Source organism: Marmota monax, unplaced genomic scaffold (assembly GCF_021218885.2).
Source record: "Marmota monax isolate L192 unplaced genomic scaffold, Marmota_monax_Labrador192_F-V1.1 WCK01_AAM20220418_F8-fsc00069, whole genome shotgun sequence".
NCBI classification, from domain to species: Eukaryota; Metazoa; Chordata; class Mammalia; order Rodentia; family Sciuridae; genus Marmota; species Marmota monax.
The window spans coordinates 4028918-4047001 of record NW_026695243.1 but is presented as its reverse complement, the minus strand read 5'-3'; the positions used below and the strand labels follow the sequence as shown (position 1 = coordinate 4047001).

General features: G+C 39.2%; 1 protein-coding gene across 4 annotated transcripts in view; it reads left to right on the top strand.

The window, feature by feature from the left end:
• The window catches only part of Anp32b (acidic nuclear phosphoprotein 32 family member B), a 26042-nt gene extending 7958 nt beyond the window's left edge, over positions 1–18084 (top strand). Inside the window, exons 2-7 of one of the 4 annotated variants that reach the window (XM_058578133.1) lie at positions 3257–3406; positions 7334–7456; positions 12308–12497; positions 14907–15016; positions 16036–16105; positions 17622–18084. In XM_058578133.1, coding sequence (XP_058434116.1) covers positions 3257–3406; positions 7334–7456; positions 12308–12497; positions 14907–15016; positions 16036–16105; positions 17622–17689 — 711 coding nt within the window. In that variant the 3' untranslated portion in view covers positions 17690–18084. Of the gene's footprint in view, positions 1–3256; positions 3407–7333; positions 7457–12307; positions 12498–14903; positions 15029–16035; positions 16106–17621 lie in introns of all 4 variants that reach the window. The other 3 variants (XM_058578131.1, XM_058578132.1, XM_046457215.2) reach the window with 3 other exon arrangements.

Sequence of the window (18084 nt, the reverse complement as noted above, 5' to 3'; positions counted from 1 at the left end):
TTCTTACTTGTAGCTGAACGATTTTTTATACCTATTGCCTATATAAAAACAAATTTTAGATGGACACAATACTTTATGAGGTGCTAAAGATCAAACCCAGTGCCTCACACTTGGTAGGCAAGCACTGTACCACTGAGCCACAACCTCAGCCCAGCCTATATTTTTTATGGAAGAGAATTTTGCAATTACTGTTAAAAGAGGTGTTGATAAAAAGAACTCTTGATAACAGATATCCAATTGTTTATATTCTTTTACCTAGTGATGGATTCTGAAGGGAAAAATCCCAAATACCTAAAGAATTTTATGTCTTTGTCAGAAGACAGAAGAATGCAAAAAGACGCGGCATTATTTATAATAGAAAAAATGGGGAACGTGTTCAGTAGTGAAGGTTGGAAGGTGATTTATGGTATAATCATACACAGATTTCTCCAGTAAAATATTTGCAGTTTTATTTTTGTGGTACTAGGGATTAAAACCAAGGCTCACACATGCTACCATCATAGAACTACATCACCTGCCCATTTATTTTATGTTTAGGACAGGGTCTGGATAAGTTGCTGAAGCTGCCCTCAAACTTGTCTCAAGTTATATGATTCTGAATGCACGAAGACTAAAATAAATATATATGTGTATATATAATGGTGGCATTAATATATTGCTTTTGTGGGGGACAATGCTGAGGGTGAAACTCGGGGCCTTGCACATGCAAAGCAGATGCTCCACACCTCTAGCCCACAGTGACTTTTTAAAAAATTGTATTTTTTGAATAGATTAATAATTCATTGTTGAAATTATACGGAAATGTCTTTTAGCTTTTTACTTTCCTATACTGTAGACATTATTACTGAGATATCTTGTATGCATCTAAATAAAAATGTTCTATTTCACACATTTTATCATTGTACATGTATTTTATACATTGCTTATCTCAGCATGTATTCTGAAAATGAGTCCCTTTACTGATGGGTATTAAGTGGTTTTCTAATTTTTTCATCCTTTTTTTCCCCCCTTTATTTTTACCCAGTAACTTCTTATGCCATATTTTAGCCCTTTGGGGCTACTATAATAAATGACTTAGACTGGATAACTTGTAAATGATAGAAATTTTATTGCTTACAGTTCTGGAGTCTGGGAAATTAGGATCTAGGCCCATGGGATTCATTGTAGAAAGGGCCTTTTTGCCAACACACTGGCACATGCTTGTAATCCCAGTGATTGAGGAAGCTGAGGCAGGAGGATCACAAGTTCAAAGCCAGCCTCAGAAGATTAGTGAACCCTATACAACTTAGTGTGACTCTATCTCAAAATAATTAAAAGGGCTGGAGATGTGGCTCAGTGGTTAAGCGCCACTGGGTTCAGTCCTAGTACCAAAAAAAAGCCCCACCTCTTAATATTATAACTGTGGGTATTTAGGTTTCAACATGAATTTTTGGTGAACACCAGAATTCAAACTACATTTATGTTATAAACTTTTCCAGGTGTTTGAAACTACTGCTTTAGCTTTGAGTAACACTTCTAACAGGGTCTCCCAAAGTTCCTGAGAGCAGATTCCAATTTGTTGATCCCTCTGTCATCCTCCAGTAGCTGGGAATATATGCATGTGCCATCACACCTGGCTGCCCCCTTAATACATATAGATAGTACAAATAAAGTGAACAGAGGTCCCCGACATTCCACCCATGCCCTTTCCCTAAAGGTTATTTTCTGAGCATTTCTGTGCTAGGCTGTGACAGCTCCATGAGGTGTAGGTATTATCTCTATAGAAAACTAAGGCACAAAGAAGTTAAGTGACTTGCCCAGAGTCATAACAGGTTCCAGGGGCAGAACCAGGATTTGACCCCAGGTATTTATCTCCAGAGCCCAACTTTGGTCACAGTTGACCTTGAATTTTCAGGTGTCCTGATTCTTTGTCAGAAAACAGAAGAATGCAAAAGTATCTAAAGTGGAAGGAAGGAAAGGAAGAAGTAAAAATTACAATAGGCCTGTGTGTATCCTGAAACCAAGAATTCTGAAGAGGAAGTAGCCAGGGTAGTAAGTGGCCAGGCCTTTATGGTGATGTGGGAATTGCTGACTCTTAATCTGTTTCCTTTGTAAATGAGTGGAATGAAGTGCTTGTACAAAGAATAACAAAAGAGTAAGTACTCCATAATTGATAGCAATTAATAGAATAGAGTAGCAGCCTTACATTTTGTATGGGAGGATAAAGATATTGTTCTTTGCTCCTGTTCTCTTTAGATTCTCAGCATCTCTTCCATGTGCATGCTTGTTTAATGCTATTGAACATAGTAGATTCATGCAAGAATGCCTTTGTGGGGCAGTTAAAACTGTAATTTGCATCACTGTAAGTAGACCAAAGGGTGTTAAAGTTGCAAGTTTCAGAGTCAGCCCTAAAGCAAGAATAGCAATGGGGATTATCAGAGTAAATCTACACAGACTATTGAATAATTAATATTCAAATCATCAGCTATGATACCCTTAAATGGATTTGAATTCTGAGAAAAGGAGAATTTAAGGCCTGGAAAAGGGAATCTGCCCGAGAAAAATCTTCCTCACTTGTAACTCAGATGATATTTTTACTTGGAATTCAGGACTCTTCTACCTTGATGCCTTCCAGCACCGAGATAATGTTGGTAAAGATTAATAAGTCCAGAGTCGGAAGCATGCTAGTGAAGAAACCTTTAGACATAGCTTGTTCGTGATCTTGATAGAACAGTAAAGCCTCTCCTCTTTTCCTGTGGTTGAGTCAGGCCAAAAGGGAGAGATTGCCTCTGCACTTGCACTTGGATAGACCTCCCACCACCTCCACCATTGAACACAGACTTGGGGAAAGGAGTTAGTGAGACATACTTTCTTCACTTAATTGAGAGCTGGAATTTCTATTTCTAAAAAATGGAGAGTAAATCATTAGACCATGGAATAACATTCCATCTTTGAACTTAGTAGTATATTACTTCTGATGATCTAAGGATTTTTCAGTTATTTATAACTGTGATCTTGGTCTAATAAAATGCTGCTCTAACATGTGTTTTTGTTTTTGTTTTTTTGTATTGGGGATTGAACCAGGGGCACTTAATCACTGACACTGAACCACAAAGGCATGGTTTCATTAAGTTGCTTAGGGCCTCCCAAGTTGCTGAAATTACAGGCATATGTGGGTGTGTTTTTGAGGGGCATTTATTGTTGGAGTTTTTTGTTTGTTCTTTGTTATTTTCTATATGTTCTTGAAGGCTTGTCCCTCTCCTTTTGTCATTCACAGGTTCGAGAACTTGTCTTGGACAATTGCAAATCAAATGATGGAAAAATTGAGGGCTTAACTGCTGAATTTGTGAACTTGGAGTTCCTCAGTTTAATAAATGTAGGCTTGATTTCAGTTTCAAATCTCCCCAAGCTACCTAAATTGAAAAAGGTAAGTATTTTTTCTTTGATACAGGTAAGAGAGAACCAATTAGGAAGGGGAAAATGTATGATTTTTGCCTATAAGGAAGCGGTACAGCAGAAAGCACATGGCCTTTGGAACTGGGTATATGTAGTGTTTGGTTCCAGCTCTGTCACTTCCTTGATGGGTGATCTTCTGCTGGTTCCTTTATCTCCCAGGCTGTTTCCTTAACTGGAATCTGCGATACCATTTGATCTTGCAGAATTGCAGTGATATTTGGAGGTTGTCTGTGTTGGATGTTTAATAAATAGTAGTTATAAAGAATTGTTTTATAAATAATTTATTGTTGAGTTTTTTATAATGTTAATTAGGTTTTCTTCTTAGTATGCTCTGGTTAAAAGAACCACAATGCCTCCCATTCTTGATATTATATGTCTGTTGATTAAGGGTGAGCTTAAATAAAATTTACAGACTTTATAGTAATTTATGGTAATTCAAGCCATTATGTGAATCTTCATGACTAGCAAGTTTGAAGTGTGTTGATTGATAAGAATTACTTCCCTATCCTAGTTGATGGCTCATTCATCATTTGTACTCTTATTAATGCACTTGTCTACCCTCCTCCAGTTCTATCCCCTTATAAGCTCAGCAACCTGCTTAGAAAGGGACAGCAGTTTGCTTAACACTTCCCACAGAAGTGGTTAGAGCCAAAATTAGAACCCATACCTCCTAATCTAGTACCCTTTCCATTAAAAGCAAAAGATGTATGGTTATGTAAAGTTTTGCAGAATTCACCACTGTTCCAGTATTCACTTTATTAGAGAACTTATGTTGAACTTTTATTTTAAACAAAGGAACACATAAATGAAATTTTTTAAGAGGCTGGGGCAAGGAGAATCAATCACAGGTTTGAAGCCAGCCTTAGAAACTTAGTGGGGGCCCTGAGCAACTTAGCATGACCCTGTCTCAAGGTAAAAAAAAATAAAAAGGTCTGGGGATGTAGCTTAGTTATGAAGCATCCCTAGGTTCAATTTCTAGCATTAAAAAAAAAAAAGAAAAGAAATTTTATAATCATTTTTAGATAAAGGACACATAGGCTATTTGGGTTGTGGTTAACTACATGAATTTAAAACACTAAAAGTGTGTGCCCCTTCCCCATCTTATTTTCTTTGCTTGTTAGATGTCAGGTAATACAAGTTTAGTCAGTCCTTGTGAGTTCTACTGCAGAGATTCAAGTATAATCCTGTTGCATTTGCATTTGTCAGAGACACTGGAAACACAGCCTACTTAAACTTTTGTTTAGCATAACCTTGATGCCAGTAGATTGTTAGTGTGTTTTATATTCTGTTATGTTTTCTTGGCACCCTGCTAAGTTTTCCCGAATTACTATTACTGTGTATTGTCAGGTATATTTAGAAAGTCAGCCTCCCAGTAGTTATTAAATCTTTCTGAGATTTTTAAATATCAGTCACTTGTGGACGATGAGTGGGACTCTTACTTAAAGGCAGTTTGAATGTCCTCATAGCTAGTAGTGGTTCTAGAGCACAGACTATTATAACAAGAAAAAGCACTAAGAAAAATAAGTCACAAATTTCTTAGATTTACACATTTATTTCATTTCAAAATAAATATGCTAATAAATCCTGTGGTAGATCACCTTGTTACCCTAGTTCGTAAGATGTTCATGTTGGAAAGATGTGTGACTATTACCTGAATGTAATATTTTGACCACATGTCCTAAACACACACCAAGTGATCTCAGTTTGTATTTTGCTTTTTAAAAAATCAATAAAGCTAACAATAGTATTATAGACATGCATGCGTGTGTGTGTGTGTGTGTGTGAGAGAGAGAGATACATACATACTAGGGATAGAACTTGGGGCCTCATGCATGTTAGGCAAGTGCTCTTTGTTGAGGTACATCTTCAACCTTTTTTTGAATTTTGAGACAGGGTCTCTTAACTTACCTAGGCTCACCTCGACTTGCAGTCCTCCTGACTCAACTCTCTTAAATAGCTGGAATATCAGGCATGTGTCACTATGCCCAGCTAGACTGATATTTTAAATCCTAGACCATGGCTAGATTTTAAAAAATTTATCTATTTTGCATCATGTAGTATATTCCATTGCATACCAAAGACTTCGTTACATGAAGTTTTTCATACATAGCACGTGGAGTACAGTAGCTTAATGGGGAGGGCATAGATTCTTAGGAAGCTAGCCTACCTGACTTTGAATCATGGGCCCACCATTGTAATAGCTGTGTGATTTTTATTAAGGCCAGTTACATTTTTGTGGTTAATTTTACCTATCTGTAAGTGGGAGTAATAATTCTACCTACCCCTTAGGGTTGTTGAGATCAAATGAAGTTAATCTGTGTTTAGTGCTTTGAACAGTGCTAGGCACCTGTGTGTACTATGTATGGGAAATAGAGAATTGGGACTAGCTTTGTGCTTGAGTTTTTTTCATCTGTAAGAGGAAGAGCTTGGATGATGTTCTCCACAGTACCTTCCAGGCTCCAGTTACTTGTACTCTAAGACGCTAATCCTCCTTGGTGAATTCTTACTCCTTCATGGGCACACCATTTGCATGTGATGCTTGACCTGCAGCTAAGAAATTAGAGTAGGTTCTTGTAAAGGCAGTGCCAGGGTTATGCAAGGTTATGCAAGAACTGGCCTTAAGGGAGCTGGTTTCATAAACTCAGGCTTTTTCACTTTTCTGCCTTTCTCTTCTTGGTTCTGGGAATTGAACCTAGGGCCTCAAGCTTGGTAAACATACACCATACCACTGAGCTCTACCCCAGGCCCCTGCCTCACTCTTTCCTAATGTTTTGGAGCTTTTCTTTTTTTTTTTTTTTTTCCTTTTGCTGTGCTGGCAGTTGAGTGGCTGAGCTATATCCCTAGCTTTTTGAGACAGTGTCTGCTAAATTGCTGCTGGCCTCAAACTTACCATCCTCCTGCCTCAGCCTCCAGAGTAGCTGAGTTTATAGGTATGTGCCACTGTGCCCAGCATCTTAGAGTTTCTTTATGGGCTCATTTTTGGGGCCTGTCCCAGTGTCTTCCACAATGTGGTTAGTATTGTCTAGAACCAGGTTGTTTCAAATAGGCATTGCAAACTTTCCTTGGCACACAAATAAACTGCTCAGAATGCATGGAACATTTACCCTTCCTGCTGGCAGGTATAGAGTATTACAACTTATAGAATTCTAATTATTTTGATCCATTTTTTATGCTAGAGCATGTATTCATTGATGTTGGAGGTTAATTCTTAAGCAAACTGTTATTAGTAGTTTATGAAGAAATAGCATTTCTCACCTTGTCTTGTTACCTACCTCAACATCAAATGTTGCTGGGATCTGGGAACTACTTATTTGGATTTAAACAAGATAAACGTATGCCTTAATAGAAATAAGGGTTGGTTGTTTTTGATGAGCCAGGTGCAGTGTCATACAACTGTAACCCCAACTACTCAGGAAGTTGAGGCAGGTGAATTGCAAGTTTGAGGTCAATCTCGGCAATTTTAAGAGGGCTGGAGATGTAGCTTAGTGCTTACCTAGCATGTGCAAGGCCCTGGGTTCAACCTCCAGTACCACACTGCTCAATACCCTCCCACCCCCCCAAAAAAAAAAAAAAACATTAATAATGTGGGGGTTTTTTGGTTGTTGTTTGGTTTGCTGTTGTTGTTGTGTTTTGTGTTTTTGTTTTTGTACCAGGGATTGAAACCAAGGGTGCTCAACCACTGAGCCACATCCCCACCCCTTTTTACTTTTTATTTTGAGACAGCGTCTCACTAAGTTGCCCAGGGCCTTGCTAAGTTGATGAGGCTGGCTTTGAACTTTCAGTCTTCCTGTCTTAGCCTCCTGAGCCATTGGGATTACAGGCATGTGGTACCATGCCGGCCTGTGATATGTGTTTCTTGATGTGTACTTGTGTGTATTGTTTGCAATTTCTTTTGCAGCTTGAGCTCAGTGACAATAGAATCTATGGAGGTCTGGATATGTTAGCAGAAAAACTTCCAAATCTCACACATCTAAATTTAAGTGGAAATAAACTGAAAGACATCAGCACCTTGGAACCTTTGGTAAGTAATTGAGAATTTAGAAACTGGGAATTACTAGTCATTTCATTTTCATATTTATAGTGGGAGGGAATGATTGGGAAGAATAATTGATCAATAAAGTGATGGCCTTTTACTTTCTGTAGGATCCCAGTTTTAAAGATCAGAGCCTAATTGAGTGTATCCTATGTAGTTTTTTTTTTTTTTTTTGTCCTTTTAAAAAATCATACTTAGAAGCCTCAAACATGTTTCTTAATATTTTCCCCAGAGACTGGCCAAGTTATTCTAGGCTTATTATAATAGAATATCGAGTGGCAATCGAAATTGTAGATGAAACAATCAAGGGCAATCAAGTGTTAGATCTTCTACTTCTCGATTTTGTACTATACTGGATCTCTGTTGCCTAAAGTTTTGCATGGAAACCCTGAGGTTTTCCTTATTATTACAGATGGGGATTAAGTTATGGAAAGCTACGTTTAAGTGCCACTGGAGTTATAGAATTGCTGTGTGACCTTAGGCAAATGGCTTTTCTCTGGTCCCACTTTCCTCGTTGATGAAGCAGGGAAGACAATATACCTGCCTTCCCTAGAGGATGGAAGGATAAAGTCCGGAAATGTGTTTATTTCATTTTGTTGTTTGGAAAACTGTCTAGTTGCAAACTCAGTCCGAGTCGAGGTTGTGATGGGCAAAAAAGAGCTGCTGGAGGCAGGGTTAATGCCCGTGAGGGGCAGCCCCACAGCGGGCTGTGCCAGCAGATCAGAGCTATCTTTCAGGATCCAGAAGAACAGAAGCCAGGAGAATAAGACATTGTCTCTTTATTTGTTCTGATAGCATGATATTTTTAAATATGTGAATTTCACATAATTTTGTGAAGAATACTCTGGATAATTCAGGGGAAGACAGTTAAATTGTGGCTTCTTTTAATGAAGAGGATTTACTGCCACAGTTAGAGGGTCTTTTCCCTCCTAGTCAATAATTAAGACTCTGCTACAGTACAGATTTAATTACCTTTTACCAAGTCTCTTTATTTTTACATTTCATTACATAGGATGTATTTAAGAGCTTATATTTCTCATAAATGTTGAAAGCCTATTTCTCACCTTCGTTCTGCAGATTTTGCCCCTTTTTTTGTTACAGATATATCCAGATACTCTTGCTCTCGTTTCTACTAGTTTTTATTTTTCCCCTCCAAACCAACCCCTGTTGTTAAGCAGTGGTATAATGAATTTTGATGTATCCAAGGACATTCACATTTGCCCATCAAATCATGGTGTAACTCAGAAGCAGGAATGTCCTTTAGAGATGAGGAAACTGAGTTAGAGAGATTAAGTAGTTGCTAGGGGTAAATGGCAGAGGCATGATTCAAATCCAGGTTCACTGGACTTGCCACTGCCCTTGGCAACTGCTTCTCTTTCTACCTAAGTTTATTCCATAGCCAGCTGAGTTGAGAATTCTGATAGGAGCACTAAATTAAATGCAACCCCCCCCCCCCGCCCGCCCCATGAGACTGGCTACCCTAAGCTTTTTTGGCTATTGATTAATGACAGACTTCTCAATTCTGGCTCACTATGAGTATAGGAAGAGCCTCCTTACCCCCTTTTCAGCAGAGTACTAGGCAGTACCTCCCATGCTAGATGACTGGCTGCTGCCTAATTCTCATGGCAACCTGAGTCCTCTTTGATTATCAGAAGCCTGTGTCAGTGTTCCAGCACACAGATGCAGAGCGGAAGCAAATATTGTGTGGGAGTTATTTGCCTGAGTGTTCTGATCTGGTCTGGAATGTATGAGAGCTTTGTGAAAGTGGCTATGATAGTCTCAATCCCCCAGGACAGTGAAGGAAGAGAAAGATCTGCTATGCCCGCACCATGCACTATACTGGGTATGCATGTATTAGTAATTGGTCAAAAAAAAACACTTCTAAAATAGGTAAAAATAGCATGGCTCTTGTTTTACATTGAGGAAGCTAAATCTTGGGTGAGGCTGAATTTTTTGTCCAGAGTCACATGCTTTATGGCAGAGCCACAGTGTTCCATACCAGGACTATTTGGAAAAACTGAGCTCCCACTGTTCTTACTATACTTGGTATTCAGATTCTTGGGGGTGCTAGGTTGATCTCCTGAGGTTCTAATTTGTAAGAAAGCAAATCTGTGGAAAAGGCAAAGGGGGGATATGTTGGGTTCATTTGACTTCTGCAAGTGTTCTTCAGTGGGAAAAACACCATCCTCATCCTCATTAACCACATACATTGTGAACACTACGTTGAGCCCAGTTCTTACAGTCAATGAAATGATTGTGAATGCCTCTGCTTGCTACAGGGACATTAATCGAGAGACAAAGAAGGCATCAATTCAAACGTCCTTGGACACCTTTTTTAAGAGACCTGGGCCATCCAAACCATCCCCCAAAGCCCTTCTAAATTCTAAGAAGGCAAGCAAAATTATTGTTAATAAAATGTTTACTGTTTATTATGGCTAGCCTGTTAGCTTAGGACAAATTTCTAGTATCATAGAGTTGTGAATTTTTTTAGCAGTATTTACACATTACATTGGGATCCTAATAATTTGTGTGTTTTTTGCGTGTTGGGCCTTAAAACACAATTTTGCTACTTTAAACAATTCTAGCTAGAGTACTAGAGTTATTTGGTATTTATTGTTATTTACTTGCTTTCATTGCATTTTTCTAGCATACTTTTTGGCATGTCCAGAGTATTTGATGACAGGTGCTTTGCCAGGAGTAGCCAAAAATCTTGGAAATAAGAGCATTTAGTGGTCCTGTGTATGAAGTAGTCAACAAAACTAGAAGAGCTTGAACATTGCAGAGCATTAGATAAATATCAGAGGATGTATTGTATTTTTTTTTTTTTTATGCACACATTCCTAGGAAATAATTTTGAGATGTAAATGGCTCATTCCTTTAAAGAATTTTTAGAATAAACCTCTTTGGGGGAGCTATTTATTTATGGTTGTGTCTTAGCTGATGTAGAGTCAGACTGGGAGAAGTGAAAGCTGGTATATACTGGTTATTTGTCTGGGGGGCATTACAGCAGTTTTCCCCTCTGGTAAGAAGTCATACCTGGCTTCTGGAGGTCAGGGCCTGCCCAGCATGAAACCTAATCTGAAAGCTACTCAATACAAAAGCAGCTCTCCTGAGGACTAGAAAGGCCAGGGATAGCTTTCTTAAGATAGCAGGGCTGGCTTATATAAGCACATTATTTGATCCACAAACTCTGAAATTGTTGTACATTTATGTTTGAGGGGTACACCACTTGCCCATGGCTGTGACCCTGCTCTATAAAGTCCTCCCTGGCTTTTAGTTCTTAAGGCTGCTCTGAGAGTAAGCCCAGCATGGGAGTGTCTTCCTAATCAGGGACATGAAAGTCCTTGATGTTCAGGTCAGTAGCTCTATCCTCTAAGGGGCTGGACAATCAGTACAGGAGGTTTTGTGGACCACATAGTCCCTGTCACACTGCTCACCTCTGCCATTGTAGCACAGAAGGAACCAGGCATAATACATGAATAAATGTGGCTACGTTCCAAGGAAACTTTATTTTACAAAAACAGGTGGTGAGCCAGAATTTGCTAGTGATCTGTGGTTTGCTAACCCTTGCTCTAAAGCAGATTTTCAAATCACTTTATATCTCCCCAGAAATTGCAAGGATTCCTCAAATCCTGAAAACAAGTTTTTGTTTTGTCTGCATTTCTTCCCAGGTCCTTGTGAATGTTGTACTAGCTTTCCAAGTAAAGCATCAATGCCTTTTAATATCAACTTTTATTTAAGAGCTTATTTCATGCAGATGCCCTCTTAATGTTTGTTTAGTGCTCTTTAATATAAATTTCTTAGAAAATACCAAGTCTTTTCTTTTGACTTAAAACGTTAAAAGTTGATATTTGTGAAACTATATAGTTAAATGTACTCCAGGCTTATTGCCCTGTTTTGAAAGCACCAAACTGGGTACTACAATATATTTTTGTGTTTGCTTTTTATTTACAGCTCCCTCTTCTCTCACTTAGGAGGGTTTGCTGTCACTTCCTGTTGCTATCTCCTGACTTACCTGTAAATAGTACCTCTGCCTTCAATTTCTTAATTCACCCATAATTGAAATTTAACAGACCTGGGATTGAAATACTTGTGCACTGTTACAATATAACAAATGAAGATTCAGTAAAATGCATGGGATATTTTTCTTACTCACTTTGGCTACTCAGAAAAACTATGGGCCAAGTTTTAGATCTTAGCTGTTTTAGATATATGAAATGGATGGTTCCAAAAACGTAAAGTACTGTAGCAAAATTCAAGGTATGGCAAAATCAAGAATTTTACATCAGAAAACTCTGGTTATCATGTCAATCTTTTCTCCAAAACTTTAAAAAGAAGAAAGGTGTAATATGTCTCTGTATTTCTGAAATTTGAACTCTTGAGTCGCCTTCCTCCCCAACCTTCCCCCGTTTATTAACTCTTGTCTTCCCTGAAAATTCTGCATTGCTAAACCTCATACTTTATTATATTCTGTCCCCAAGTAGAATTTTAAGCACCTTGAGATCGAGGATTTTTATCTCATAAATCTTTGAATGTTTCCCTGTGTTAAGGTTTGAACTAAGTTTATTAGACTCCGATTGTTTCATGCTATGACAATATCTGTTTTTAAAACTTACTTCAAATTTATATTTCTTGAGACTAAATGCTGAAAAAGAGTTTTGAGAGAATGGTTGTAGGAAAGGAGGGACTGAGCCTAGTATACTAATATAAAGGTGGCGTGGGGCTTGATAATTTTTTTTCTTATGTAGAAGAGTGAGTGGGTAGCAGCCGATTGAGAGCCTAGAATTTTACCTCTTCAGATAAAGTTTAGGAGTTGTGTTCTTTGATCCTTTCCTTCAGAAAAAGTTGGATTGTCTGAAGAGCCTGGATCTATTTAACTGTGAAGTCACTAATCTGAATGATTACCGAGAGAGTGTGTTCAGGCTCCTGCCCCAGCTGACCTACCTGGATGGCTATGATCGAGAAGACGGAGAAGCCCCCGACTCAGATGCAGAGGTGGATGGTGTGGATGAAGAGGAGGAGGATGAAGGTGAGTGGGCTCTACATCTGGTGACCTCAACTTATCTGTAGGGGCTGGCATTTGGTGGGTACTCTGTACCTGTATTTTATAGCCCAAATAAAAATAAAATAACTTTCTTGCCTTTGATGCCGACTAGAGTTTAAGAAGGTAATGATTTTAAATGTACCTGTGATAAATTCCCCTTTCTACTAATAAGGAAAATAATCTGTGTTCACAATGTAGAGTTAAAACATACTTTTCAATATTTTTGGCATCAGAGTTTTTGCATTCCAGGTATCTTTAAGAATCTTATTATATATTCTACCCAAAATATCCCTCCTGATTTGCTTGTGTTTTCCTTGTACTCTGACTTGTGCACTTAGAGGAGTAAAAGATTTTACTCTCAGGAGTAAAAAATTTCTCACCTTCAGGTGGTAGAGGTATTTGTTTTTACACCAGTCAGCATGAAGGAAGAAAATTTGGTCTCAGAATTCTGATGTTTCTGGAGTTTATGCTATTATATTTTAAACATTTTTAAAAAATATCTTTAAAAGTCATAGGACAAGCTGGGTGCAGTGGCACTTTGTCTGTAACCCCAGTGGCTTGGTAAGCTGAGGCAGGAGGATCACAAGTTCAAAGCCAGCCTCAGTAACTCAGACCCTGTTTCAAAATTAAAAAAGAAAAAAAAAAATGAAAAGGGCTGGGGGTGTGGCTCAGAGGTTAAGCTCCCCAGGGTTCAATCCCCAGTAACCCCCACCCCAATTCACAAGACAGAGTAGTTAATAAAATGGAGGAGGAGGAAAAACATCAGACAGCTTTGGGTGCAAGTTTGGCATAGGATCTGGAATCATTTTTATAGTTTTGTTTTATAACAGATTGAGATAAGCAAAAGTTAATGGCATACAAGGTGGTAAATGGACAGAGTAGGTCATTTTGCTTTGTTTCAAATATTTATGTCCTTTCATGGCAGGTTTCCTAAAAACATTGGTGTTTCTTGTTATCTAAGTTCACCTTGAACTGGTGGGTCAGTCATACTTGCAGGTGCTTGTAAAGGAAACTAGGTGAGTGGATGGTAGTTACTCAGAGCAAAGATCAGTCAGGCTACAAATTTCAAAGATGCTGATAGGGGCTGGGGATGTGGCTCAAACGGTAGCGTGCTTGCCTGGCATGCGTGCGGCCTGGGTTCGATCCTCAGCACCACATACAAACGAAGATGTTGTGTCCACTGAAAACTAAAAATAAATATTAAAATTCTCTCTCTCTCTCTCTCTTTCTCTTAAAAAAAAAAAAAGGTGCTGGTAGGGAACTGAGGACTGAACTCCCAGCCTCAAGCATGCTTATAATAAGGATGTGCTCTACCACTGAGCTGTACCCCCTGCCAGGCAGAAAATATTTGAGTACTTTCTGTGTGCCAGACATTGTGGAGTGGTTCCAAAAACAGAAGACGTGATTACCTTCCACTTGGATCTTACTGCCTGCTAATGCTAAGGAAAATTTTTAAATTGATAATCGAGAAATAATAGTTACAAGTGAGGTGTGATGGAGAAGTACCACTGAGAGCCTGTAGCCTGGGGTTTGGAGGTCTCCTCCTGGCAGAAGTGATGGAACTGAGACTTGGGGGCTGGTCAGAGCCGGGCAAGCAGGGAAGAAAGGGCAGAGCCTGCAGGAGGCAGGGAGCATGTGAGCTCTGGGACCCCGAAGATGGGAGCTGCATTGTATTAGAGGTCAGCACTGGTGTGGAGGTACGGGTAACCAGGTTACCTTGTAACCAGAGGATAGGACAGGAGGTGGTTCCTGATTGGAGAAGGTGGCTCTAAGGTATCATTACCCAAGAGATTGCTTTTAAAAACAAAACAAAAAAACTTTATGGTAGAAAATTACAGGTATCAGGTGGACATGGTAGTACACACCTATCCCAGCTACGTGGGAGGCTGGGGCAGGAGGATCACATGTTTGAGGCCATCCTGGGCTACTTAGCAAGCCCCTGTCTCCAAAAGGGTTAGGATGTGGCTTAATGGTAGAACATCCCTGCATTCAATCCCTCATTAACAAAGGTACAAATAACATTAAGACAAATCCCTGTGTTCCTAACACTCAGCTTTACCAATGATTGGTTGTATCTTCTCTTATAAACATATACCCCTACTTTATGTTCCCCTCCTGTGTTTTATAGCAAATCCTAGTTGTACTGTTTCATCAGTAAGAGTTGTATACATCAGTTTACCAGGACTTTTGAGCCTCTGGACTTGAAACAAAAGGCTGAGCTGTAGCACCTGGTGGACAGATGGTGGCTGCAAGCCTTTTCTAACATTGGACAGTGGACAAGTGCTTGGCTGCACTGACATCCTGTGGGCCACCCTGTGGTGCCCATGTGTCTATAGGAGCACCCATGGAGCAGCAAGGTATCTTATTAACGCCATTTTGGACTGTTTTCAGAAGGAGAAGATGAAGAAGATGAGGAGGATGAGGATGGTGAGGAGGAAGAGTTTGATGAAGAAGAAGATGAAGATGAAGACGAAGATGTAGAGGGGGAAGAAGATGAAGATGAGGTCAGCGGGGAGGTTAGTCCATGCATCTGTTTCCTGCCCTGCTTCACTTTGTCCTGAAGGCAAAGGTGCGGTTAAGAAGAAAGACTAGGAAAAGGCCTCCTGCGTAAACAAATAATGTGACTAATTCAGCTCTTGTCCCACTTTAAATACTAAATGCAGTGCCTACTGATTGCTAATTAGGCATGGTGCTTGACCCTGCGGGGTAAATTTTGGCCCTTTGACTGGAAGAAGGAACGGGTTGAGTATTCAGCAGAATGGAAAGATGAAACACTGAGAATTGATAGTATGTGGGCTCCTGTGTTGTATTGATGGAAGTATATGTTTACCAAGTCCAAACATCTTAAATTTGGTTTAATTAAGTAAACATATTGCATGCCTACTGTGGTAAAAAGTCAGAGCCGAGTTAAATAGGACTGTGGTCCCGCCCTAAAAAAGCAGGTGGTCTCGTTTATGGGACAGTAATACAGTGTCCTGAGGACTCTGTAGAAGGACAGGACAAAAGAGTGGCTTAGCTTTGACCCTCAAGGAAGTTTGAAAATAGGCAGAAAACATGAGTTTTCATCAGTCAGCATGCTCTTGTGAAAGTAAAGCATTTCTGTGAAGTCCTAGGTTTATGATGACTTAAGAACTTGAAGCAAGCGCCGTGTGAGAATGAGAGTGTTAGTGGCGCGACACATGCAGCTCCGTGGCGGAGTACTTGCCCACCATGTGAGGCTCTGCTCTCATCCCTAGCACGAAACCTGCTTTGAAACTCAAAATTTTAAAACCATTTCTTAAATTTTCTGTTTTAAGTTATATATTAATGAAAACATCTCTGGCAAATAAACTGCTTATTTTTGACTACTAATTATTTTTTAAGAAAAATATTTTAAATTAAACTCATTTAAGTAAAACCAGATCTCAGTACAGCAGAGTAGATAAAAATAACATTATGGTTTTCTCTGTGATGTATTGTTATGTTTATTTGCAAAGTCTCATCAGTTTGTCAATCTAATGTCATATTGTTTACCGTGCTTTAGGAAGAAGAATTTGGGCATGATGGAGAAGTAGATGAAGACGAAGAAGACGAGGATGAGGATGAGGATGAAGGTGGGTCTGAGGCATGCATTTTGGTCCTCAACTAAAAATTAGATGAAAACATGCTTTTAAATGTTTTTAGGCACCATCATTTGGCTTACTGCTGCTAAGCATAAGATTTTTCTGTGTTAGGAGTTCTTTCATTAAAAAAGGATTATTCATAATTGGATCATAATTTTTCAAGATGTATAAATAGCCACCTTTCCAGTTTTGTCAGTTTTCCTCCTTTTCCCTCAACCAATATGAATGAAGTGGCTGTTACTTATTTAGTACTGATTGAAAGTACTGGTTCTCAGCCAGACACAGTAGTGCACACCTGTAATTCCAGATACTTGAGACTGAGGAAAATGACAAGTTCAAGGCCAGCCTCAGCAATTGGTTAAAAGGTCAAGTTTTTTTGAAAAGTGGGGATCACACTCAGCTACAGAGCGTCCCTGGCTTTAGTCCCTAGTACTGCAGAGAGAAAGAGGAGAGGAAGGAACAGTGCAGATCCTTTTGTGATTGAGGTCTCAGCTAAGTTGTTGCTGTGCTTTCCGTTTGTTCAGTCTTGCTCAGCACCTGCCCTGTGCCGAGCATTGGATTAAACTTCACACTGAATATGACATTGGGTAGGACGTGCTCACTGCCTTCAAGGAACTTTCGGGGACATGATTTAAATAGATTTAGTTAATTTCATTAAAATAGTCATGAGTTTTTATTAGTTGGTTGAGACAGGCTTTTGCTGCTTTACTTAGCCTGGCCTGCACTCTTGGGTTCAAGGCATCCTTCTGTCTCAGCCTCCTGAGTAGCTGAGACTAAAAAATAATTTTAATTTGCTGTTGTTAGTCTTATGCAAGTTCCATGCTGGAGTACCTTCTATGGTATCTTATTTAATTCTCAGAATGACACATTCATATCAATATCATTGCCCCTCTTATAAAAAGGAAACAGGCTTAAGAGGTTAAGTTTTTTGTCCAAGGTTGCTTATAAATGAGCATGTCTGAAAAACAGGCTTGCTAACTCCTGAGTCTTTGCTATGCATATTAATAATTTTTAGATTATTAGAACCAAGAAATTAAGAAATGAGAAATATTTGAGCTGGGTGTGGTGGTGCACGCCTGTAATCCCAGTGACTTAGGAGAAGGAGGCAAGAGAATGTCAAGTTCAAGGATAACCTGGGCAATTTGGTGAGGCCTTGTCCCAAAATAAAATATAAATGGCTGGAAATGTAGCTCAGTGGACGAGCACCCCTGGGTTCAGTCTCCAGAACTGGAAGGAAAAAAAATATAGAAATAACTTGGAAAAAAACAAAGTTGAAAAAACTTAGGTTAGCTTTGCTGTATGGGTAGAGGTGCTGCTGCATTTTGCCCATCTTGGTTCTGTGGTCTACAAATTTCCTTTAAATTAATGCCTCTTAATCAATAACCTGTTAGTCTGGTCCAATTTACATCTTTCTTAGTCTTACAACAACAAATTGCCTCCATTAGCAGCAATATCCTAGGCAAATGCCTTTCCACTGGTCTGAAAGTCACTTTTTATTGTTGTACAGAGGAGGAAGAAAGCGGGAAAGGTGAAAAGAGGAAGAGAGAAACAGATGATGAAGGAGAAGATGATTAAGACCCCAGATACACTGCAAAACAGAACTGTTCAGTATTGGTTGGACTGCTCATGGATTTGATAGCTGTTTAAAAAAGACAAAAAAAAAAAGGTAGCTGTGATACAAACCCCAGGACGCCCACCCACCCAAAGAGCCAAAGAATAGTTCCTGTGACATTCCGCCTTCCTCCTTTTAGTCCCTCTTGGTAATCCACCACCAAGCTTGGGGACTTTGCCCCAACAAAATTGTAAGCATTGTTAGGTTTTTTGTGTAAGACTCTTGCTGTAGCATGGATAGCTGTGATTGGTGAGTCAACTGTCCGTGGCTACCAGTCACACTGAGATTGTAACAGCATTTTTACTTTCTGTACAACAAAAAAGCTTTGTAAATAAAATCTTAACATTTTGGGTCTGTT